Below are 27,829 nucleotides of genomic sequence, written 5' to 3'. Positions count from 1 at the left end.
TTAAGTTTTGCCCAGAGCCGGCCCCTGTTCACTCGGTCAAAGGCTGTGGAGTAGTCTATGAAACAGCAGAACAGGGGCGGTTTGTTCCTCGTATTGGCCTTCTTCGCGAGGTAGGAAAGGGCTAAGATGTTGTCAAGAGTGGAGCTATGGGCCCTAAAGCCGGTCTGTGTGGGCGGAAGAATGCCGTTCTTGTCCACCCAATCCTCCAGATCCCTGAGAAGAAGGCGGGCGTATATCTTTGCTTCTATGTCGAGGAGAGCTATAAGCCTATAATTGGCCGGGTTCGTGTGGTCCCCCTTTTTATGGATGGGGAATAGAATAGAACCTTTCCAAGAGGATGGCAACATTGCCGTGGCAAAAGAATGGTTAAATAAAGGGGTGAGTCTGGATGCAAAAAAGGCTGAGGCGGTTTTCAGAACCTGGGCCGGAATCCCATTTGGGCCTGGAGCGCCATCAGTTCTTATGGCCTTGATGCACTTTAGTACCTCCATTTCTGTGAATGATCCGGTGCAGGTCGAGTTTACGCCTTCTGACGTAGCTCTTTCGGGTTCAATATTTTCCGCCGCCACCTTGGACCACGCACGGCTTCCTGCAGTGGCCTGATTTGACTCGCAGGTATACAGCCCCTTGGCATACTGTTCCCACACTTTCCCTGCAACACTATTTTCCTTTTGCTCTCCTCTGGGGGTCAGACTGTTAATGAAACGCCAAAGCTTGCTATTGTCATTACCTTTAATTAAGGAGAACACAGTCAACCAATTCTGTTCAGTCTGCAGTTTTTTGTGGGCCCAGACTTTCTTTTTATAGTCTGTTCGCAGAGCAGCAATGGAGTATCTCCCTGACAAATGAGTGCCTTTCTTTTGTGCCCTGATTGCCTTATTTAGAGCACGCTTACACTGTGACAGGCACCACGATGTTGCACGGCGAGGATCAGAGTGGAATTGGCGACTTCTTGGATGATGGTTATTGCCCAGACGTTCCAATAAGTCGGAGGTCAGAGTTTCCCAGAGGTGGATGATGTTCTTAGTTTGAACTGGGTTAGGTTCTTCCTCCCTTCTAGCTACATAGTCTAGCAGGCTATGACTGAGATTGGTTGACCATTTTATTCTTTTAAGCACATTGTGATGTTCCTCCCCCGTGGTAGTTCCAATAACTGCTTGTAATTCTGCTTGTACCCGCGCCAGATTGAATGTGGCGCGGAGGGGCCTATGATCGCTTTCCTCTCTGTCGTCCACTGTGAAGTTGCAAAGATTGTGGGCAAGCCCTTCATTGATAAAGATGTAGTCTATAGTAGAGACATTTCTAAAGGTCGGAATGGTGGTCCATTCAGGTTGGGTCTTTTTTTGTATTCTATGGGTGGAGTGCAGCTTAAAATTTGCGAGAAATTCAGTCAGTGGGACTGACTTCTTGCTTGATGGAGTCTCCGAAATTAAACCCAAGCCTCTGTGATTGAAGTCGCCCGCGATTATTACGTCTTGGTCCTTCCAATTTATTAAAAGATCTTCCAAAATTGAAATAAGTGATTCCATGGCCTGGGAGGATTGATACTTAATTGGGTTGAAATAACAATTAATTAGTAGAAAGGGGCGAGATTTTCGACCGGATGACAACCCACTGATTAGGATGGCTTGAAGATCAGGAGACCCCAACTTTAATTCAGTTGTGTTAATTTTGCACGCATGACTTACGTAGATAGAGAGGCCCCCTGACGGGCGTCCAAAGATTGTCCTTTTGGTCGCTGGTTTAAAATGTTCGTAAAAGCCACCGATGGCGGTCGTTGCCCTTGCCCAGGTTTCCTGAATACACAGTATGTCCCCCTGTGCGAGGTATTCAGGTGTAGTTATGTCCCTAAAGATGTTGCTCATCCCCGCAATATTCCATGAGATAATGGATAACTCGCGGACTAGGCCCCTAAGTGGATTTGAACAGGCGTTATTTACATGGCTGTTTATTAGGTTAGGGACACTGTCTCCATGTGGCCTCCAGGTGATCCGATGTCTGGAAATGCCGCTGCACGCTCCGTTGCCCGTCATTTTGCTGGATTTTGATTTTTAGCGGGGTTTTTGCCCGCCCTGATTTCGCCCCTATTTCTGGGCGGGTGTGCCTTATGCCTTTAAGAATGGATGACGGTTCTGGGGTGTCCTGTTGCGGCAACAGGACGTGTGGATATTTCAGTGTACTTGGTGCAACAACTTCAATGCCCCATTCAGCGAACAGTGTTGCTTCCTTAAGGACAGCCTGTTGGACTTGCTGACTCGCAAGTCCGATTATGGTGGAATCGTCATGAGTGTCTGTCTCCAGCCTCTTGAATGTCACCCACTCAATATTTTCTGAGGTGATTTGGGCCAGGGAGGCAATATGGCCAAACAGGCGGACGATGTTGGACCTGTTCAAGATGTCAAATGAGCCTTTTGCTGTGTACCTTGGGGTTAACTGCAGCTCATAGGTGGATTGATTGTTTTTTTGTGTGATGGACCACAAACTCACCCCTTCTCCCTGGAGCTATAGCCACCACCACCAGAGTGGTGTCCTGAAGCTCTGATTTCTGATCCCATTACACAACTTATAATCACCACCACCAGAGTTGTGCTCTGTTACTCCGATACCCTGATCCCATTACATATCCTATAACACCAGCACCAGAGTGGTGTTCTGATACTCTGATCACATTACACATTCTATAGCCACCACCAGCAATGTTGTGCTCTGATACTCTGATATCTGATCCAATTACTCATCCTATAACCACCACCATCAGAGTGGTGTCCTGATTCTCTCATCTCTGATCTCATTACCCAACCTATTACCACCACCACCAGAGTTGCGCTCTGTTACTCTGATCATCCTGTTACCCATCCTATAACCACCATCACCACAAGAGTGTTCTGATACTCTGATCCCATTACACATTCTATAACCACCACAACCAGAATTCTGCTCGTATCCCTGATTCCCATTACAACCTATAACCACCACCATCAGAGTTAGAGTTCTTGAACACAATTATAGACCAACCTTCTTCGGAAAATGCAAATAAATCACCTCCTATCAGTTCCATGACCCATTTCCTACACATGACATCAAAAGCTGTCCTCCAGAACTGTAGGAGTGCAGCCTCTAATGCAACTTCTTTAACTGCTGTCATCCAAGATGGACAGGGATGCTACTGCACTCACAGAAACCTGGTCATCCTAATCCTTCACACTATTTATTTTTGTCAGTAAGATATGTCATCTCCACCTAAATAGAGCAATGAAAACAAGCGGGCGCATTGCCTCTATCCATAAAGAGTTCCATATTTACAAACTGATTAGCTCAAACTCATCCTTCTTACAAACAGAACACCCAAAGTTTCAGGCTGAGCAAGTTCTATAACCCACCAGGCAAGAGGAGCTTATTTGTAACAGAATAAGTGCAGGGCCCAAGGTTTTGCTCAGAAGCCCGCAGCCGGCATAATCGAAAGTCAGGGTCCTGAATACCAAGGTTGTGTAGTCCTCTGCCGGTTCTGAGAAATGAGTGTTTGTGGGCCCACCTGCAACCACTAGCTCCAATCAAGAACTGTTGGTAGCAAGGATTAGTTCTATTGATGATTTACTCATACAGTCCTCCTCAGATCCTTGCAGTCAGTCAACAACCTCCTACAACATTGCACCTTCGTTATTCACAATAAAGGATCTGCTGTGAACCTGATTTTCATAAAGAAACTGCATACTAACCTCCAGCTATTTAAAATTGCATTGCTTTGACTACTTCTTCATTTCATTCAAAATATGAATCTTAACACAGTCAGTACTAATTAAAACTGGAACAGAACTTTCAACCATCAAACACATTGAGAACAAGCAAAGATAAAGCAAGGAGCTTTAGCTTTATTGGGGTAACACATGAAAACACAGGCTTGCAATTTGCACACACACTATTTGATCTGAGTGGCTATGCAATCTGTGTCTTTCTGTGATTTCTATTTCTGTGTGTTTTGTTTGTGGCAGAGCAGTTTTTACTCCCAAAGCTTGTCATACGGGTGCCATGCAGCACTGCAACGATATGAAATAAAACATGTGTCTCACACTTAGAAGGCTAGGAAAAGGCAGGCTGTGCTGAGAGCTGCTGACAAAAATAGTTTGTTAGAATTCTTGCCTGCTTGTATTTGCACATTATAACAGCCCTGCTGTCTTTTCAAGTGATTGCTTTTTGAAGCAGAGGTGCAGAATCTCCCTTTTAGTAATGAGACACTTTTCCTCATTCTGGAACTCTGCATTTCACCGTGTGTTGCTAACACAACAATACGCCTCCTCTTCAGTGAGGTCGGAATTATTCAAATTTGCATTACAAAAACATTCTGTGTGACACTTGTCAGCCCAAGGTTGATATTTTTGCCGGGGAGCATGAAAGTTCTGTTGACAGGAACAGAGTCTGGGGCAAGACAGTGGATGCATAAAGTATCACTGGGTTTAGGTACCAGGTTGGTGTTGCTTTACCTCTCCTTTGGATCCTTTCAGCTTCTCCTGGACTCTCATCTGGGTTAGATCTTCGACGAAGAGAGATCCTCCTGGAAATTATAAAGACAGACTTAGATTAGGTAAACTGATAAACATCAAGCTGCAGGTCTGAGGTACAGACACCTTTGCAGTTTTCCCAGCAAGCAGACTGTCAAAGTCCAAAGTTAGTGGTGGACAGTAGAATATAACATTATTAAATAAATCTTGGTAATTAAGCTCTCCAGTACTCTTGTCATAATACTGCAGTGTTAGCAAATGTGTACCTTTCTCTTGATGGCTGATGAAGGGTAATACCCAGAAACCGGTCCCAGGATGCTCGTTTCCGGTCCTGGGGGGAGAACCTGGCTTGGCAGTTCGGTCTGGACTGTTCACATGAGGCACAGGGTCAAGACTGATTTGGATATGGCTGCTATGGCTGGGTCTAAACTGGGGTGGTATGATGATCAAAAGAAGAATGGATTTAACCCAGATCTCTTGACTGGGGGTGAATGTATGATTTATTTGGTATTCCGTCCATCATTTGTTTGCGTAGCACTTTTCACCCTAAGTTGGATGGGTATGCCCAGACGTGGGTCGCTTGCTCACTGTGCCACTGGATTCAAGCTAGCCTGGCTGATGAAGGGTAATACCCAGAAACTGGTCCCAGGATGCTTGTTTATGGTACAGGGAGGACCTGACTTGGCAGTTCGATCTGGACTGTTCCCATGAGGCACAGGTTCATGACTGATTTACATATGGCTGGGTCTAAACTGGGGTGGCATGGTGAGCAAAAGAACAATGGATTTAACCTAGATCTATTGACAGCGGGTGAATGTATGATTTATTCAGCATTCTGTCCATCATTTGTTTGCGTAGCACTTTTCATCCTAAGTGGGATGGGTATGCCAAGACGTGGGTCCCTTGCTCACTGTGTCACTGGATTCAAGCTAGCCTGGCTGATGAAGGGTAATACCCAGAAACCGGTCCCAGGATACTTGTTTCCGGTACAGGGAGGACCTGTCTTGGCAGTTCGGACTGGACTGTTCCCATGAGGCACAGGGTCAAGACTGATTTGCATATGGATGGGTCTAAACTGGGGTGGCATGGTGGGACCGGTTTCTGGGAATTACCCTTCCTCTGCCACGCTAGCTTGTATCCAGTGGCACAGTGAGGGTCAAGACTGATTTGCATATGCCACTGGGGTGGCATGGTGAGCAAAAGAACAATGGATTTAACCCAGATCTTTGCCTGGGGGGTGAATGTATGATTTACTTAGAATTCCATCCAACATTTGTTTGCGTAGCACTTTTCACCCTAAGTGGGATGGGTATGCGCAGATGTGGGTCCCTTGCTCACTGTGCCACGGATTCAAGCTAGCCTGGCTGATGGAGGGTAATACCCAGAAACCAGTCCCAGGATGCTTATTTCCAGTCCAGGGAGGACCTGGCTTGGCAGTTCGGTCTGGAGAGTTCCGATGAGGCACAGGGTCAAGACTGATTTGCGTATGGCTAGGTCTAAACTGGGGTGGCATGGTGAGCAAAAGGACGATGGATTTAACCCAGATCTCTTGACTGTAGGTGAATGTATGATTTATTCAGCATTCCGTCCATCATTTGTTTGCGTAGCACTTTTCACCCTAAGTGGGATGGGTATACCCAGAAGTGGGTCCCTTACTCACTTTGCCACTGGATGCAAGCTAGCCTGGCTGATGAAGGGTAATACCCAGAAACCGGTCCCAGAATGTTTGTTTCCGGTCCAGGGAGGACCTGGCTTGGCAGTTTGGTCTGGACGGTGACCATGAGTCACAGGGTCAAGACTGATTTGCAAATGGCTGGGTCTAAACTGGAGTGGCATGGTGAGCAAAAAACAATGGATTTAACCCAGATCTCCATCCATCATTTGTTTGCGTGAGACTTCACCACTCAGCGGTCTGACATCTCGGGAGGGGTGTCCAGTTCGTGACTAAGAGCGGCTCCTACATTCTCTACCACCAGGTAATGGGGTTGGATGGTCCCTTGGGGGGATTCTTGGCTTCACATCTACACACACTCTAGGTACACTCAGAGGAGGGTTTGGATAGTAGAAGTACTCCTGATTACTGCCCTGTTTATATGCCTGCATGCATATACTGATTTGGTACCATGGTAGAACTGTATCTACTATTTACTCTTTTAGTGCTTGTTATCAATTTCATCTGCTTCTGTCTACTGATTATCACAGCACATGAATTGTATACAAGAATAACGTTGGTTCAATAAATATTTTGAAAACGTCCCACTGTGTATTCTGCATATCACTCTGAGCACAAGTAAGCACGGGTGACTGAGCCAAAGGTTCTGATCTGTTTCCATGGTCCCTGAGGGGTCAGGGTTGTCATGCTCTGTGGTTGCCAGAAAACATTTGCTTCCTGGTAGAGTTAGGGGGGCTTATGGTGCCAATGTGAGCTAGCTGGTCTCTAGGTAAACATGCCCTGTGGGGTTGCTTGGAATCAGTCGGGGCACATCACCTAAAGTTTATGTTGTCCAACAAGCACGCAGCTACTAAAGATTAGTGGGAACTACATGACCCCTACTCACCTCCAAACTGGAGACGTCAGTGGTGAAAAGGGAAGTACGCCTCAGATGAGTAGGTATTCCCCTATACATTGGCTGTAGGTTATTCAAGCTTGAAGGATAACATTTTCCTACATTGTGCTAACCCTATCTCAATAAATTAATTTAATACATTTTCTTTTCTCTTCCTGCAATGCCCGTAAATGGAGAAGTGAAGGAGGACATTGACAAACAAGTAGACACTCTCAGTTTTAATGATAATTGCAGACATCCAGTTACTTTGAAGCTCTTACAATTTGATCTGGTTTGTGGTTGAGGAGCACGAAGAATTCAGAACAGAGGTATTCTATTCTTGGGTTACATTCCCGGCTGCGGATGCTCGCACAACATTGTTTCACTCTTACATCGAAGATAAAACAACAGAGGAATAATTTCCATATGTGAACATGGAAATTCTGTTAAATTACCAAGAACCCATAAATTAGCTTAAGGGTACCCTCCCCCATAATGTAGAAAATGTGAGATTCGGTCCTCTCTGTAAAGAAGGAGCGACTTGACCAGTCCGAGCAGCTTATAAACTGCATCCTGATATTGCTAATTTAGATGCAGCAGAGTTAGCAAGACTATACAAAGATCTAGTAAAGACTTACAGAAATCTTACACAGTTCATAATAGGAACACTCACAATTAACCCTGCCTGAACTGCTCAGACTGCATAACCACAATTGGCTACCACGCGTATCAGCATGCAAACACTGATTGCCATAATGGATCGAGTCCCGCTAGTCAGGAGCAAATTCTGTTTTGGATAGCACAGAAACCAAGTCAGCTTGAGGCAGTTCTTCCCCCATACTGGCCTACAGGAAAAACAAAGAATTTTAACAATTTGCTTGCCAATGGGGATGGCTCCCCCGGGGGGAGACTGTGAAGTTGGGGTACAGTCTTTGCAACAACATATATCCAAAGTCATGGTACTACTTCACTGGCTGTCCTACCTGATGTATTCAAACAGCTTATGAATGAGTACAGGGCAGCACCTGAAACGTTTGGTCAATTGTGCCACAGTATCCACCATTATGTTGAGTAACGTAAAAGGGGAGGCAGCAGGGTTAGCAATACGCTCACACCTCAGGGAGTTCATACCTTCCCAGCAGGAATTGCCTAAAATTAACAAAGAAACCTTTGCTATGCTAGGTAGGGAGAATTTGAGAGCCAGACCTGGGTTAACTATAGGTTAAGTAATTCTGAAAAGGTTAACTCTAAACAAGCACCTGATTCTTCCAAGAAGAAATGAGATAATAAACCAAACAGTAAACAAAAAAGGCACAATCACGGGGTGGGTCTCCTCAATAGGAAACCACTGACAAGAAATATAATTTAAGAAACTCTGAAAATATAAGAAAGCCTGACAGGTATCAGGATAGTGATACACGTTCCTTTTGTTCCTTTCACGATTCTTCCGATGAACGTTTGGAGAGAGGTGGACGGTAAGAGCATAGATTGGAAGAGCGTGTAAACCAAAAAGGGAAACATATTGCACTTCAGACTACATTCTTAAAAATAAGAGAAACAAAAGGCTCCTAAACCTCAATTCAAAAAGAAGAAGGTCACTGGGATTAAAATAAGACATGTGTGAAGATGAGTCTTACAAAGTTATGCTTAAGAAAGGAGGTTTGTTAAGTAAATACATCCAAGTAAGAAGGGGCTCTGGAGCAACTGACACAGCTAGGAATGTTTAAGAAAGAACACACATCTCTCACTCTGTGATCTCATTACATTCTAAGCCAAAGGCTTAGTGAATACATATTACCACACATCTCCCTTTTTTTGAAAAGATAAAAATAAAAGAAAGAAACAGAAGAGCAGAAATTAAACTCTAAAATATTCCTAAATACATAAATTTCTAAGATAACAAAACATACTATAAAACTTTCCTTTAGAAATAAGAGATTAAGCGAAAAAGTGAAAAGCAGTAAATTGATTCAAGTTAGAATACACCAACCATCACACCCCCCTTTCTTTAAAATGTTAATGAGATACAAAATCCTCAAATCTTTTAGGTCTCAAGTGGACACGATCACTTCTACGTAGAACAGAACTGTTTTTAGGGTAATTTACAACTTTCTTCGGAACTGAAAAATTACGAGGAATTAAAGCTACACGAGTAATGCCCCACCAGTTCCCATCAAAAAGTTTGACAGAGTTCTTTCTTATTTCACAAACTTAAACAGGGTCCTAAAATTTTGAAAAACCTTTCCCAACCATGATGGGATTTTTGACACGAACCCAGTCTCCTATTTTTAACCTGCAGGTTTTCGTAGGAACAGAATTTTTATTTGTAAATCTTTTTAAATTGAATAAATTGGAGTTAAATTCAGCAGATTTGCACCAGCTATTGACATCCCCTGGTTTAGGCAACACTTTTGAAACCCAAAATGGATGCAACTCAGTGACAGCTTCTCTATCCCTCATAAGTTCAAAAGGAGACTTGCCAGTAACTGAGTGCGGTGTGGTACGATGTGACCAAACCAGTTCTTGAATTGATTGAGCAACATTCATGTTACTCTTAATTGAAGCTTGAATACACTCAACTAATACTTTGTTGAAGCGTTCAACTTTTCCATTGCTCTGGGGGTGATATAGAGGTGTTCTTAAATGTTTGATCTTACAATTTTCTAAAAAAGAAGATATTTCAGAAGATACAAATTGAACCCCATTATCAGTGAGTAATTCCTCTGGAAGACCCTCTCTAGAAAAGACTTTTTGAAAACATTCAAGTACTTTTTTGGTGGTAGGTTCCGACACAGGTTGAACTTCAACCCATCTTGAGAGGTGATCTACTATAACAATGAAGTATCTTAAACTATAGGGTAAATTTGATACGGGCCCAAATAGTCAACACCAATGCTTTCTTAGGGCAGAGATTTACTGACTCAACTTGATGTTCAGTTATCAACACTTTGTCACTTGATTTACATTTAATGCAATTGGAAACAAAATCTTGAATTTCTGAGTCCATACGGGGCTACCAGAACCTTTCTCTGACCTTTCTCTTAGACCGAGTAGTGCCTAAGTGACCACTATGTGCCAAATGTATTACTTGTGGACGAAGAGAAAAAGGTACAACTATTTTTTCTCCACAAACTAGTAAGTTACCTTCTAAAGATAACTCATCTGCGATTTTCCAAAAGGGTTGCAACTCACTCTTTAATTGAGATTCTTTAGGCCAACCTGATTTTACCAATGTAATGACTTAGGTTAAAATGCAATCTGACTGGATGGCGGCAATCCAATTGTTTTCAGAAAAACTTGCATCCCCTATATACGCAATGAAACATTCTTCAATTTCAGCCTCCCAATCATGATTGTCTGATTCATCAATGGGGAGTCGAGAAAGGCAGTCTGCACAAGAGTTTTTGCCCCCTGGTATATATTCCACCATGAATGAAAATTCTAACAATTTGGCTGCAAGTCTAGAGATTCTAGCTGTAGTTCGTTTGATTCTCTTTCCAGATACAATGTTTACTAAAGGACAATGATCAGTTTTCAAGGTGAAGGGTCTGCCCCATACATATACTTTGAATTTCTCTACGCTCCACACGTAGGCTAGCAACTCTTTTTCAATTACAGAATATTTACGTTCCGGAAGTCTTAGAGTACGGGAAGCAAAACCAATAGTGAACTCATGTCCATTTTCAGTCTGTGTAAGAACAGCCCCTAAACCGTATTCACACGCATCAACTGTGATAACAGTGGCTCTTTTCTCAGAAAAAGGTTGCAGAGCAGGGGGGTCAACAATCCTCTCTTTGATGAGTTTGAAGACTTGATCACAAGAATCAGACCAAGTAAACTCCACATTTTTCTTTAGGAGAGGTCTGAAACATTCAGTTAGATTGGCAAAGTTTTTAAAAACTTTGTATAAAATTCACACAGTCCCAAAAAAGAAAGTAATTGATCTTTGTTCTTTAGGGCTGGTGCATGCAAAATACTTTTTACAAGGCAAGGTTTGAGCTTTACACCTTCAGCTGAAAGGATGTGACCCAAATATTCTATTTCTTTTGCTTTGAAGATACATTTGTCTTTTCTTACTGTGGCACCTCTACATTCTAGTATACTCAAAACATTATTCACAACAACATTATGCTCTGATTCACTTTCTGTAAATACCAAGATATCATCTTGAAACACTGCTACTTGGGGTATGTGATGAAACATGCTTGACATCAATCTCTGTCTCTGAAAGACTGCTGCAGCAGATGCAATACCAAAAGGCATTCTACAAAACTGAAAAGTTCCTTCTGGAGTTACAAAGGCAGTTAGATGGCGAGAAGATTTGTCTAAGACAACTTGGTGATAAGCCGACCTAAGGTCTAGCTTCGTGAACCAACAAGAATGACCATTCTTGTTAGTAAGATCCTCTATCCTTGGTAGAGGAAAGTTATCGACCCAAGTCGCCTCGTTGACACTTCTTAAGTCAACACACATCCTAAGTTCACCAGTTTTTTTCTTCGTGAGAACTATGGGAGACAACCAAAGGGTTCCTTCCACTTTCCTGATGATGCCTTGTTTACATAAGTCTGAAAGTATATCAGATAGTTCTTTTCTGATACTTAAGGGTATATTACGTAATTTGTGTTTAACTGGAATACCTTGTTGTTTAACTTTTATAGAAAAGACAAAATCAGAAATTTTGCCAAGTTTGTCTTGGAAAACTTTGTTAAATTTGTTTTCCCAATCAATTTCTGAGGCAAAAAGTGTCTTATTGTCTTGTGCCATATTGATAGAAGCATTGGTACTAGAAATTTTGACTTTTTCAATGGTGACAGGATTACAACAACCAGGCCTCATGACTAAATTAAGCTCGGCTTGGTGAATTAAGCCTACAACATTAATGCCTTTGCGAGCAATATAAACTTTCCCATTGATGTGAGAATCTAGAAATTTGATATTAGCTGAAAAATAACCAAGCAGATCCACTTTGCTGCCTTCAAATGCCACAGTAGTCACATCTGGAGGAAGCAGAGAATGTTTACTCCAAGAAGATGTATGTTTTTGATGATCTATGATCGTGATGCGAGCACCAGTGTCTACTAGAAGTTTGATAGGTATTCCGTTGATCCAAACTTCAATTTCTGGATCTGTAACTGAGGAAGAATTTAGTTCTTTTGCACACCTGACACCTAAAAGTAATTCGTTATTGGTATCAGAATTGTCTTTTTCAACTTCACAATTTTTGGTGATTAATGAACGAATAGGATTGTTAAATCTGCCACCTCTACATACCTTTGAAAAATGACCCATTCTATAACATTTTTTACATTGCTGACCATGTGCTGGGCAATATCTAAATGAAGAGACATGGTTTGGTGAACCACACCTGAAACAGATTATTTTCCTTTGGGGAAAAGTTTGAGCAAGTGGTTTAGCTGGGGTTGTGCTCTTTTTTTGATCAACAGAAGGAGTAGGTTTGTTAACGACAGCTATTGAGACACTAGTTTTATTGAGAGACTCTTCAAGAAACTTCACATCTTGACAAGATCCCTCAATACTTTGGGCAATGTCAATGGCTTTATCAAGAGAAGGATTTTTGCAAGTGAGTAACCGTTCTTGGATTTTTTTTTAACTGCATCTGGCAACAAGCTGATCCCTAATCAACTGAGAAGTGAATTCTTCAAATTCACACGTGGAGGCCAACATTTTCAAAGCAGTAACATAAGTGTCAATACTCTCCGAGGGTTTTTGTACCCTAGTAAAGAACTTAAATCTATGAACAACTAGATTTTTTGATTTTGCAAAATATTTATCAAGTTGGGCAATTGCAGCGTCAAACTCATCTATTTCTTCGTCTGAACCAACATAATCAGTAAGATGGTCAATGATGTTTTGTCCCTCAACACCAAGATGATAGTACATGAGACCTTTTTTTCTGTCAGGTTTGAACTTATTAACGTCAATTGTCACAAGATAAGCCTTGAAAGAGCGAATCCACAGTTTCCACTCTAGTGGTGGATCACCAGGGTCTTGCATGAATGGTGCGGGTGCAGTAATGTTTTGCATGTTGTTTGATCATGTAATTTGAATGTGTGCCTATCACAGAAGGAGAAGAAACGTGCACGACGTTGAAAAGAAAAGTGAATTCCACTTGGTGAATTACTTTTGTGCACATCACAGAAGAACAAAGTGAAAAGGTTGCAATTACTGGTTACTGGATGTGCAGAAATGACGAAAAATGTGCAAATCGCTGAATAATAATGTAGATTGAATGTGTGCACATCACAGAAGGAGAAAAAACGTGCACAACGTTAAAAAGAAAGATAAAATCCACTTGGTGAAATGCTTGTGTGCACATCACAGAAAAACAAAGGAGAAGGCTGCAATTACAAACTGAACCACTGGGAGCGCTATTTGGTCTCTATGATCTCCTTGATCATAGAGAGAACACGGAAAGTAGAGGAGATTGTAGAAGGTAATAAACGTTTCTGATTCCTTCTTTCCTTGAAAATTTGAAGCGCTTATAAGTACAATTTGTAAGTTAAAATGAAAGCGTTAATGTAAAGTTGGAGCGCTTACACCAGAAGCGAGTGCGGGATAGAATGAAGACGCGAGCGTGTAATGGTTTGAACACACGCTCGCGACGTGCAAAAAATAATGACAATTTCTGGTAAACTGCCGAAGCACGTTACTGTTGTTGAGCTGAAAGGGCAGAGATTTATTTATTTGTTTACTTCCATAACGCGCTTCAGTGTACTGCCCGTTGCCGTAGGAAAGAGAAAGATTCTGCCACGTTATTGTACACAGCTGATTGCCACGATGAATGCGATATGAAAGTGAAATGAGAATATCTTTCGCAGTTTGCTTAATATGTTAATAGATGTAATGTGCGCTCTATCGATGCGTTGAATGGTATAAAATGAAGCGCGCTCACTGTAGATTACTTGAAAACAGTCACAAACGGATGATCGTTGAAATAGTTCAGCGCTTAATGTAGAATCGAGAAAAGTTAGCTTGAGATGATGAGAAGAAAATTAAAATTGAACAGTTCTCTCACCTCGAGCGTAGACTTACTGGTAACAAGTTCCTGCCAAGAGGGTTTGATTAGACATTGGCTCGTTCTCTGGCCCCTTCTTTGTAAAATTCGGATCTTGGTTGATGAGAGGACATCCAAAATGACCGCGATCGTCGCCAATTTTGTGAAGATGAGTCTTACAAAGCTATGCTTAAGAAATGAGGTTTATTAAGTAAATACATCCAAGTAAGAAGGGGCTCTGGAGCAACTGACACAGCTAGGAATGTTTAAGAACGAACACACATCTCTCACTCTATGATCTCATTACATTTTAAGCCAAAGGCTTAGTGAATACATATTACCACAACATCCTCAAACTCCTCTGCTTCTGAACGTGGAATGGACAGTGACGATTCTGGACAGCACAGTGGATGTCACAATAGCTCACCGGAAACTGATGTATTATCTGGTGGTAGTAGCGCTGAATGAGCATATCATGGTGGAATCACCTGATACAAGGGTAAGTATCCCCATCGATTCTATGAAATTACACTCTAATTGGAGGGGACATACCCAGGAACTTTAAGGCTACCTTCTGGGAGAACATGATATATGGTTACGATATTCTTTTGGCTGAAAAGGATTGGCCACCTGAGTACGTAATGGAGTGCCCAAATGGGGAACACATTAATTTTGCCTATTTTCTGTGACCTTGTTCCAGAATCAAGCAATCATTCATAAGCAAAGGAGTGGGTATTAGCACTAGCTCTTGCACTATCCCGAAATCATGCTGTGTGGGATGATGAGTCACCTCATCAAGAGATCACATTAAAACCAGTTCCTCAACCCCAGATACGGTGCCCAATAAAAGAATGTGGCTAAGAAACAAGTTAGGAACATCCTACAACAAGTTGAATGCTAAGGTGGAATAGAAAATTGCACCTCATCAAAGAATAATCCCTTGTTTACTGTAATGAAACCAGATGATTCATACCGTCTAGTCTTAGACTACAGACATTTAAACACAGCTACTTGCAAATTAGCAGTACAAAATGCACACAGTGTCGCACTAATGAATAACATTGTGCAAAAACAAAATACAAAACATCACTAAATATCTCAAATTGATTTTCTGCCAATATATAGCACCTGAAAGCATGCATTTTCTTCAGGATTTGTTTTACATTACTTCTTATTGTACTGTTGTTCAAAAACAAAAAAGCATGTGAATACCTATTTTAATGGTACTTCTGGCATTATTTTTCTTTCTTGTTGAGGCATCTTGTTTCTTTTTAGTTTATCTGCTTACCTCCTTTTTTACACAGCATATTTATTTTTTTACTTTTTTTGGTACTTGTTACACCTTATTTTTATTTTTAAGTATTAAAAGCCACATACACGATTTTTGCTTGCTGTGGTTCCATTCTATGGGCAGACTTAAATCTCTACAAAAATCAACACATCGCCCTTTTTATTACGCCAAAATGGCTAGTGATATCTTAGCTGCTGCCAAGCCCTCTTCTTCTTGCACGAAACCACAACAGTTGAATAATAACCCCGCTCACCCATCAACACTCTGGGGCAGATTTACAGGAACTGACCCATCTCTGCATTTTAGCAGCGATGAGTCAGTTCAATTGCATCACACAAAAAAACCCTTGCGCCACCATGAATGCATCGCATTTACAATGCAGAGCACAGTGACGCAAGGATAGACAGATTCATCACGCAGCTCTTGACGTAAAGGTAACGCATTGCTGGAGTTGTGTCGAAAGCACGACGCAACTCCAGCAATGCTCAGGAATGCCTAGTCCTATTGTGCTGCATCACTCCATATGCCTGCTTCAAGCAGGTGTAAGGTTTTGACGCAGTGGCGTCGTAGAAGTGACACAGTGAAATCTTATACATTTCACTGCATTACTTTTACAAGGCTTTCTTGCGTCGGAACGCCCACCCTGCATACATTATACCTGACGCAGGTATAATGCGACACAGGGCTTTACAACGTGACGCATCTCCTTAGATGCGTCACGTTGTAAATGACTTGCAATGTGGCGCATTGTTTACGATGCCGCTGCATCACAAAAGTAATGCAATGGCAGTGTAAAAGTGTTGCAAGGGGCTTGTAATTATGGGCCTCTGTTCTTAACACTATCCTTGATGAGGTGAGGGGTCTTAAACCTTTAATGACCGCCACTAATGAAAAGCTCCAGCAGATTGAGGATTGATGGCTGACCATGGAAGCCTAGTTGTTTGACACGGAGGAACGCATAAGTGACCTACATGATGCTACTGCCAAGAAATCTCTTCTGTTATGTTATGTTATCTTATAATGGGTTTTATACCGCGCTCAAATACTCAAGAGTGTCCTGGTGCTCAAATACTCAAGAGTGTCCTGGCTTCTGAAACAGGAAATCCCAAAACTCATGCTACATACAGAAGACCTTAAAAATAGAAATCGGCATAATAACCGTCTACCATACGTTGTTTTCAGAAAATTCGTATGGTCCAGACCTCTTAAACGCTTCTTCCTGAGCTTTTGGACCTTTCAGAAAAACCATCACTGAACATTCAACGTGCGCATCGTCTTGGTTGCTTCCAACCACACTCTACCAGGCCTATATTATAATGCTCTTCTTGGAATTTACGTGTTTTGCAGGCAGCAAAAGGAAAATGTCGTCTTGTGTGGTCTGGTCATACAATATATTTATATATCACAAGATCTCTCCAATGCTACTAATGCCAGAAGGAAGGAATTTCTTGCTCTTCATCCACAAATGAGACAGCAACATATTCATTATGGCATTTTGCATCCATGCCTTTGTAAAATTACTTATGATGGTTCTGCTTGCTTATTTGATAACCCTGTTAAATTGAAATCTTTTCTTATGAAGCATTTCACCTCATTCTATGGTCACCTCTGTCCAGTGCTCCTAAGGAACTTTTAATTTTCTCTCTCACACTTTAATTCTTATACACTGAGGTTATCTTTTCTATTTTATTGTTTTTCTCTCTGCTGCTCATCTTGCTCTTGGTGCTGTCATGTCTCATGCTTATTTTCGTATCTCTTCATTTTAGATCTGCATTTCTCTCCTTGCTCTATCTTCTCATCCTAATATGTCTTTTTTTATTTTTCTATTTTTGTTTCCCTCTATTTTCCTTGTTTGAAGAGTACCTTTGTATTTGCTGGCTTCATTCTTTAATTGCATACATGTTCTATAACCTGGTGTCTTTTTGTTTCCCTCAGTGTTTATGCAGCATGGTATCTATAATCTTGTAACTTCCCTCCTAATCCCCAATGTGTTTAACTTTGTCTCATGGAATGTTCGTGGTCTGGGATATCCTGTCAAAAGACAGAAGGTACTTTCTCATCTGTTTAAATTTACTTCACATGTTTTTGCAGGAAACGCACTGAAGTCATATTGAATCACATAATCTGAAAAGACAATGTGTAGGGCAAGTTGTATATTCTCCTGCCATTAATTGTAAAGGGGGTGTTGTCATACTTTTCATAAATCCTTGCATGCACAAATTATATCAACTCAATGTGATAATGATGTACAGTGGGTATTGGCTACGGTTGTAATTCATCATAAATCAATTTCTTTATTTAATATTTATGGTCCCGTCAAGCCAGAGCCAGATTTCTGGAACAATATTAAGATTTAGCATCTATTAATAATCCGATCATCATTGTTGCAGGTGATTTTAATTAATGGCTAGATCACTTTACTGACAGGAAATATAAATATAAATATAATCCTGATAAATCCCATAAAGCATTTCGGTCTGCCATTGCCACTTGTCCATTATTTGAAGTTTGGAAAACTTGTAACCCCGATACCTCTGAATTTACATTTTTCTCTAATGTACATTACACCTGCTCGAGAATTGATTATATTTTGGTTACTAAAACCCTTCTCCCCGACATTCAGTCCTCAGAGATCCGTTCTATTTTAATCTCTGACCATGCCGCTGTTTTCTCTTCTTTTGATTTATCTCTAAATAACCAAAAGACTGGTCTTTGGAAATTTTATAACGTTCTTTTATCTGATGATCATTTTCCTTTAGAGGCTACTAGGTTCATTAATGAGTTTTTTAAAATGTAACCATCCTGTCTATGATTCTATTCCCATTACCTACCATGAATTAAAGGCGTCCTTTTGTGCTGTCACCATAGCTTATTCAGCTAAATGGAAAAAATTAGCTTGTACCAAATATGTTGCACTATTACAACAACTCAAAACACTTGAGCACACTTACTTTTCCTCTAAATCGTCCTCTGCTTGATATGTTGGTTAAAGTCACATCTGCTCCTAATAAACTTGCTACCGTTGATGCTTGTAGCACCCTTCTTAAACTTAAATCTAAAAGTCACGGCGGCCAAAACAAACTGTTGGCTATTTTGTTTTTATTAAATCTGAAATTAAAAACATTGGCCCAATTCAGAATAAATATACCAACTTGCATCCTCCAATACTGATGTCACTTTCCAATAATACTATCAATTACTCTGATGACACCAAACCCTTGGAACATAATATGCATACCTTTTTTCATGCCCTCCCAAGTCCTCCTCATATGCCTGATAAGTTCAACATATTAGAACCTGAAATAACTCTCCAGGAAATAACAGAACCCATCATATCCTTAAAAAAAGCCAAGGTTGCTGGACCCGATCTATTGAGTTTGTTTGTTCTTTTTCTTCTATTTTTGCTCCTAAACTGCTTTAACATTTTATTTCATTTATATTAGACTCCAAGGCTACTGATTCCTTTCTATGAGCTTTGATAAACTTTATTCCCAAACCTGATGAAGACCATACTATCGTCCTATTTTTTCATTAATTAATTATGATTGTAAAATATTTGCTAAAATTCTAGATTCCCGTCTTGAGGCTATTGTTCCCTTATTGGTGAAAACTGAACAGTCTGGTTTCATAAAAGGCAGACTGGCTGCAGATAATGCTAGAATGTTTTCAAAGATCATCACTTTTGACCGCATCAACTGGCAATTTATGTTTGCTACTCTAGGTTGGTACGGTTTTGGCCATAACTTAATTTCCCTCATAAAATTGCTATATTCTACCCCTCATGGCTATGCTTTTGTTAAAGGTAGTTTTTCCCCCTATTTTGAGTTACATAGAGGTGCACGTCAAGGTTGTCCTCTATCACCTTTATTATTTATTTTCCGTTTAGAACCATTCCTTGAACGTATTCGTTGTAACACACTTATATCAGGTTTCAAATTTTATTCCATTGAAATCACATCATCAGCTTATGTGGATGATATTTTAGTGTATATGTCTAATCCCCTTTTCTCTTTACCTCCTTTTTTAATTCAATTGTACTCTAGTGCTTCTGGTTATAAACAGAATTGTTCAAAAACTAAAATATTACCATTAAATTCTTAATGTTCTCAATATATGTTTGCTAATACTGACTTAACTGTATGCCCTATCAAAATAAAGTATCTGTGTATTTGGTTTTCTACTACTATACTACACAAAATCAGTCATACTATTACTAGTTTAAAACTCACATTGGAGAAATTGCTATTATCGTGCTCGCCTCTTCATTTATCCTGGCGGGGCAGACTGGATGATGATTGTACTGCATGTTCTGTATACATTATCAGTGTTACCTTTTTAGATACCTGCTTCCTATTTTTCTCAAATGAATTCAATTTGTAACAAATTTCTTTGGAACAATAAACATTACTGTATTGCTTTGACTTAACTCAAATGCCCTAAGACTGAAGGTGGTGTACGTTTCCTCGATTTTAAGTTATCTAACTCTGCATTTGTAATTCAACAACTTTTTGCCTTAATTCATGATATTTCTGTTACTCCCATACCTCGATGAATTATATTTGAACGGTCTACACTGAAGGATTTTTCATTAGATGAGGTAATTTATGTGTCTAATTGTACTTTTATAAAAAATAATTGCAACAATTGATACACACAATATTTTTTTCAGGTTTTGATTCACGTCAATGTTTCCCTGCATTCTCTATTTGGTATAGCAAATGTATCAAATTTCAGTGCAATCATTCTATTATAAACACTGGAAAGAGAAGGGTATTATGTTTATTCACCCGCTTGTACACAAGAAGTATGTCATTCCCTTTTACCAATTGCAAGCAAGAAATAATTTACTGATTCTTTTTTTTACAGGAATAGATATTAATTTCTTCTTCTCTTCAATCCTATTTACCAACCAATAACTTTGCTTCAGATGTTGTACCTCTCACCCCTCAAACTCCATTGTGTACCATTTCTTCTGGTTGTAAACATAAAGTGGCATATTCATATAATCTGTTATTATTGCCCATTCCTATTAGACTCAAATCTCCCATTGGATTTTTGTGGGAAGCTGACTTATCTCTTTCTCTCCCTTCTCTTACTTGGGATATATTATGGCTTAAAATATATATAAAACATCTAAAATTGCTCATATTACACAAACCTTATCTTTTATTTATTTCAGAACCCTTATTACTCCTGAACATGTGTTGGTCCTGTTCGTCTTCTACAGGTACTTTACTTCATTTGCCTTACAACGGTCCCAGAGATTTTAAATTTTGGGAAATAATTTATTCAAAATGTCTAAAGGCTTTTCACTGCAATATTCAAATATCATTTCAAAATGTTTTCCTTGGAGCTGTTTCACTAGTTTTCTCTCCTAAACCTTGTTGATTGATCTCTTTATTGCTATTGTGTTTAAGGTGATTCTTTCTTGGTAGCAAGACAATTCCAAGCTGTCTATGTTAACTTGGTGGAATGTTATTTGTGATGAACATAGAATTGTTAATGCTTCTACTCTCGTTATCTCAGAAAATTAAATCTTATGTACTCTGGTTACCTTTTACTATCTATCTCTCTTCTTACTCACTTCTATCTTAAATACTTGCTTTTTCTCTTCTCCCTCTTTTCCTTTCCTTTTCTCTTTTTTTTGCTTTCTTTTCCATATCTAAACATTCCTGTTGTATATGTATTGTCTTGTATTGCTATTTTTCTAAATTTGAGCAATGTTATTACTTTGCAACTTTATTCGGTAATGTACACTATTGTTATTGTATCTGATTGTTTGACACTTCTTATGCTCTCAATTCTTTAATAAAACGTATTAAACTGAACAAAAAAAAATACACTGCCACTGGAAAAGTATATGTCATACCGGAAAGAAGTGGCTGCGTCCTGAAGATTGGGGACCTGGTCAGGGAAAAAATTGTAGACAAGAAAGAATGTGGGCCTGTCCCTGTCTTGACTGTTGTCGCCATCCTAAGAACAGGTATTACCTAACCTTAGTTTTTGGAGCTGCCCCAGCCTTGTAAATCTGGGTTAGCATCAAAAAGCAATGGATGTTGCAGTGGAATGCCCATAGCAATACACATTGCCCGCCCATTTGCCGCAGTGGACTGCGGCGGAAAGGGGGTATATTTACAATATGGGGAATATGTAAATATGGAGAATGGCGTAACTCCACCAGTAAGTCAAAAAATGTGATGTTCAGGTGGCACTAGGGGCTTGTAAATATGCCCCCTAGTTTCTTCAGCGAGATTCTCGTTTTTTTATTGTTCCAGAGGAAATTGTTTATTAGACCATTCAGTCTATGAAAGAAATCAAAGGACATTGAAATCGGTCTCATAGAAATTAGATAACTTATCATGGAAGGGATCATCATTTTGAGTGTCTCAAATCTCCCCTACCATGTTAGGTATTTTGGAGACCAACCATCTAATATATTCACTACGTTTTGCAAAGTAATATATTCACTATGCCTGAGGGATTCCTGGAGGTTGTCATTAAAATTGATACCAAGATATTTTAGACACGTAGGTGCCGATTAGGGTCCTGGAAAAAATTCCCCAACCCAATTGAATCTGGACTTTTTTCCGTACAAATGGTAAAAGCGCCGTACAAACTGCCAAGTACGATTCGTATGGGAAAAAGTCCATACGAATCGCATTGGGAAAATTCCCCCACACGTCCTCGGGTCGGGAAAAGTCTCCGACACGTCCCCGGACATTTTTACGTACAAATGGGAAAACTGAAGTCCCAATGCGCAAGTACGATCCGTCCCATCCGTCCGATTGTACAACTGCATGGAAAAAAGACCGTCCGGAGCGAACTCCCATAGCATCCATGGAGATGTCCAAACAAGTGCCCGGTACGCGCCGTACCCCCCCCAGCCCCCGTATGTACAGAGCGTACCCACCAGCCCCCCGTATGTACGGGGCGTACCCCCGTACCCCCCAGCCCCCCGTATGTACGGGGCATACCCCTGTACCCCCCCAGCCCCCCGTATGTACGGAGCGTACCCCCTGGGGGTCCGCACTGTATATACGGGGGTGGGGGTACGCTCCGTACATACGGGGGGCTGGGGGGTACAGGGGTACGCCCCGTACATACGGGGGGCTGGGGGGCACAGGGGTACGCCCCGTACATACGGGGGCGGGGGGGTACGGCACGTACCGGGCCCCCTAATCAGCTCGCATCGCCACGTACTTAGCTTTTCCGGCACTTTTTGGGTGCCGTAAAAATATTCCCATCCGGACTGCAGTCGGTGCGAATCGTAATTGCTGGTACGTAAAAACATGCCTAACTCCGTCCGGACGTCACGTCCGCGGTGTCCCGGATCACATTTGTATGTATTTTTCTGTCGGTTGGTCTTTTTTCCGATTCGTACGGAAATGGTGTTTCCGTACGAATCGTAATTGCATGTTTGTAAAGTTTTACAACCCGGTACGAGTCGGACGGAGAAAACGCTCCGACCCACGGTTTGTACCGGGTTTTTCCAGGATCGTAATCGGCCCCGTAGTATGCAAATATAACCCTGAATCACTGAAAACGTCTCTTTCCCCCAGTTTATTAAATTCCATTACTTCAAATGTATTTCTATTTAGGGAGTAGCCAGAGACTCAGGAGTAAGCTTCAATAGTTTTTGACAGTACTTGGATAGATGACTCTGCATGTTTAGTTAAGACTAGGATGTCGTCTGTATAAGGTGCAATTTTAACTGTAAGGTTACCAAAAGCAAAACCCGCCATTCCCTTAATTTCTCTTATAGTTTGCTATAGAGGGTCACTAACTAGTGGAAAAAGAGGGGGTTGCAGAGGATAACCCTGTCGGTACCGCGTCAAAAACGGCGGCCCGATTTGGATCATCCACCCCAAAAAAATGAGCGTGGCGGAAAGAGCCAAAGAAAAAACGCCCGTAGTGGGCGGAGAAGGTGAAAACCCATCCGCGGCATTTGGATTCGCTGCGAAAACACACAAACCCGCCGCCACGACAGTGGAAACACCACCTGGAAAATTAGGATATCCGTGAATAAAATTGCGGTCGATATGAAAATACACAACATGGCCACCAAGTGCACACAGCAAACTAGTCCTGCCCCCCAAAACACCTAACACATCCCAAAGACATACCCCCATGGCAAATCAGAAAACTCCAAATCCCAGGACAACCCACACAACACGCCTGACAGCAATAACCCATTTTGACACAACCACATAGCTGAGTATAAAACCAGCCTCTTCCCTGACCACAATCCTGTGCAATACTCCACAACTGAAGGGTCCAACACCACAGCTGAAAGGAGAGGCAAACCATCACAGCACAGCACACATCACCAACACCAACACCACTTCCACACCTGCACAACTAACCCCTTTGTATATCACACACCATACACATCACCACCACAACAACCACTTCCACACCTGCACCCTAACCCTTTGTCACATCACACACCATGGCACCACAGAAAATGCCCAAATTCACAGAGGGTGAGTTGAAGGTTATGGTAGATGAGACAATCAGAGTTGAACCACAACTGTTTGGTAACCTGGTACAACAGACACCATTAGTCACCAGAAGCCAAATGTGGGTAAGGATAGTTAATAAAGTCAATGCAGTAGGGACCACCCCGTGCAAGAAACAGAAAATCCAGAAGCAATGGCATGACCTTAAGACTGATGTCAAGAAGAAGAGGAGGAAGAACCGTGAGCTGGCATAGATGACTGACGGAGACCCTCCCGTTCCACTAAAAACATTCACTTCATGGGAGGAGAAGGTGCTTGCCATACTGCATCCAGAGAGTCTTACAGGAATAGCCGGGGGAGTGCAGGCTGGTAAGTACAAACAAATGTATACCATGACACTGCTATGTACTGTCTTGCACAACTAAAGCTACACCTCCTAGGCCCAAGTCCATTAGTCTGCACCACAATAACCAACACAGGTCTCACAGATGTTACATTCACTCCATCTTGCCCCAAAGCTACACAACATTTACAGGGTGGCATGTGTCCAGGCAACCAGCATCACAACTCCCACCAGGCACCCCTGTCCCACCCCTGAGCAGGATGGATCACTCCCTCCCACCCAGATACATGTGGCAGGCATGGTATCTCACCAACCAAACTCACAGGTAGGTAGCCATTTACCAAGGTTGTTCTGTCTGGGGGTGGGAGGCCTGCATCACCACTCCCTCCATGCACCCCTGTCCCACCCCTGAGCAGGATGGAGCACTCCTCCCCACCCAGAAGCATATGGCAGCCATTAGATCACTACAGAAAAACTCACAGGTAGGTAGCCATCTTCCCAGGGAGAGCTGTTTGGGGGTGGGAGGCCTTCACCACAACTCCAACCATGCACCCTTGTCACACCCCTGAGGTGAATGGACCACTACCCCCAGCCAGAAGCATGTGTCAGCCATTGCATTGCTCACCTTCACCTAACAGGTAGGTAGCCATCTTAACAGGGAGGGCTGTTTGGGGGTGGGAGACCTGCACCACAACTCCCACCATACACCCCTATCCTACCCAAGAGCAGGATGGAGCACCCCGCCAGAAGCATGTGGCAGCCATTGTATGGTTCACCCTCACCTAACAGGTAGGTAGCCATCTTATGCTCTCTTGTTCCACCCCTGAGCAGGATGTAGCCCTCCATCACACACCCAGGGAGATGTGTCACAAATTCCACCCAAATGTCAAACCACAACAGGTAAGTAGACAGTGCATGCACACAGCCATTCCTCTCAAAAAGCATGTTGCCATATGACAACACCAGCACTCTCAACACACCAAAATTCACACAGATCCTATTGCCACTTACAGTGTGCACCCGGCAAAGTAAATGTAACAGTCACAGCAACCAAAGTGTGACTCACTAATTCACATATTGATGAAAGCGGACGCGCGCAGCGGGCGCACCGCTGGCGCGCCGAAGGCGCACCTAAGGCAAGCCCATCTGCGCCCGTCCGCGGCCGGACCGCACCCAGCACCAGGACCCCTGGCCCCCATCGTCGCCAGCCCACACGACGGACCTACGACGCCGCAACCCTCAACGCACTCAAACCCGGCCGGAACCCCGCCTGCTACCAAGCCACCCCGAAACGCACCCACGGACCCTTCACCTGCCAAGCCTGCAACTTCACCTGCCTCCGGACCTGCACCGCACCCGCCAAGCCGAACACCAGCAACAACCACCTCAAGTGCATCCTGCTCAACACCCGCTCCATCCACAGACACGCCGTCGAACTCTGGAACCTCCTCGACACAACATCGCCAGATGTCGCCTTCCTCACAGAAACATGGATGAATGCCTCCTCAGCACCCGACATCGCCACAGCCATCCCGGACGGATACAAGATCTCCCGGAGAGACCGCGTCAACCAGGCTGGAGGAGGCATTGCCATCGTACACAAGAACACCATCCGCATCACGACCAACTCCGACGACACCTTCACCGCCACCGAACACCTCCACTTCCAGATACACTCTGACCCCAAGACGACCCTCAGAGGCACCCTCATCTACAGACCCCGGGACCACGCGCACAATTCAGCGAAGACCTCCGCTGACTACATCCTCCTAGGGGACCTCAACTTCCACTTGGAGAACAACAAGGACTGCAACACCACCACCCTGCTGGACAACCTCGCCAACCTCGGACTCAAGCAACTGGTGAACACCCCCACCCACTACGCCGGCCACACGCTTGACCCCGTCTTCTCATCCAGCAAACACATCTCCTTCAGCCACTCTACCGGACTTCATTGGACTGACCACAGCTGCGTCCACTTCAGCTTCAGAAAAACCATGACCCACCACCACCAGCAACAGGTTCCTCACTGGAGCTGGAGCAAGATCACCGCCGAGCAGCTCACCACCTCCCTCAGCCGGAACACTCCCGCCAGCACAACGGACCCTAACGAAGCAGCCAGCAACCTCACACAGTGGCTGACCGCCTGCGCCGACAACTTCGCACCACTAAAGAACCCTCCCAGCAGACCCGGCAGTAAGAATGCCCCCTGGTTCACCGACGAACTCAAGGACTCCAAGAAGAACTGCCGCACCCTCGAGAAAGCCTGGCGCCACGACCAGACCACAGACAACATGACCGCCCTCAAGCACGTCACCCGCAGGCACCACCAGCTGATCCGCACCACCAAGAAGACAGCATACAAAGAAAGACTGGACAACAACGCCCACAACAGCAAGGAACTATTCAGCATCGTCAAAGAGCTCTCCAACCCCAGTGCCGGAAACAACGACATCACTCCTTCACAAGACCTCTGCGACTCACTCCCCTCGTTCTTCCACCGCAAGATCGCTGACATACACAACAGCTTCGGCGCACCAACCACGCACCCAACTGCCGAACCAACGCCCCCCATCACCACCCTCTGCGCCTGGACCCAGGTCAGCACCGAAGACACCACCCGCACGATGAACACCATCCACTCCGGATCACCTGCCGACCTCTGCCCCCACCACGTCTTCAACAAGGCCGACTCCATCATCGCACCCCAACTACGGGACATCATCAACACCTCCTTCCACACCGCCACCTTCCCGGAGAGCTAGAAGCACGCCGAGCTCAGCGCCCTCCTGAAGAAACCAACAGCGGACCCCACCGACCTCAAGAACTTCCACCCCATCTCGCTCCTCCCTTTTCCTGCCAAAGTCATCGAGAAGACCGTCAACAGACAGCTCACCGCCTTCCTCGAGACGAACGGATCCCTCGACCCCTCGCAGTCCGGTTTTCGAGCCAACCACAGCACCGAGACCGCACTGATCGCAGCCACCGATGACATCATATCCCTGCTTGACAACGGGGAAACAGAGGCCCTCATCCTCCTGGACCTCTCTGCAGTGTTCGACACTGTCTGCCACCGCATCCTAGTACAGCGCCTCAGCAACATCGGGATCCAAGAGAAGGCACTGAAGTGGATCATCTTGTTCCTCGCCAGAAGAACTCAGAGAGTCCGCCTCCCCCCATTCAGATCCGAGGCCACCGAAGTCATCTGCGGCGTACCACAAGGATCATCCCTCAGCCCAACCCTCTTCAACGTCTACATGAGCCCCCTCGCAGCCATCACATGCCAACACAACCTCAACATCATCTCCTACGCCGACGACACCCAGCTGATCCTCTCCCTCACCAACGACCCCGCCACCGCCAGAACCAGCCTCCAGGAAGGGATGAAAGACGTCGCCGAATGGATGAAGAACAGCCGCCTGAAACTGAACTCAGACAAGACGGAAGTCCTCATCCTGGGATCATCGTCCTCCGCCTGGGACGACTCCTGGTGGCCTCCTGCCCTGGGCGCCACTCCCAAGCCAACGGACCACACACGCAACCTGGGCTTCATCCTGGACTCCTCCCTCTCGATGACCAGACAAGTCAACGCTGTCTCATCATCATGCTTCCACACCCTACGCATGCTCCGATAGATCTTCCGATGGATCCCCACCGAAACCAGGAAGACGGTCACCCA

General features: G+C 43.3%; 1 protein-coding gene across 1 annotated transcript in view; it reads right to left on the bottom strand.

Moving 5' to 3' along the window:
- LOC146839644 (uncharacterized) overlaps positions 1–27,829 on the bottom strand; it is a 404,675-nt gene that overhangs the window by 246,402 nt on the left and 130,444 nt on the right. Inside the window, exon 3 of the mRNA XM_085650832.1 lies at positions 4,479–4,549. Coding sequence (XP_085506958.1) covers positions 4,479–4,549 — 71 coding nt within the window. The remainder of the gene's footprint in view (positions 1–4,478; positions 4,550–27,829) is intronic.

The sequence above is a fragment of the Triturus cristatus genome, chromosome 4_1, assembly GCF_964204655.1.
Source record: "Triturus cristatus chromosome 4_1, aTriCri1.1, whole genome shotgun sequence".
Lineage (NCBI taxonomy): Eukaryota > Metazoa > Chordata > Amphibia > Caudata > Salamandridae > Triturus > Triturus cristatus.
This window is presented reverse-complemented; position numbering and strand designations above follow the sequence as displayed.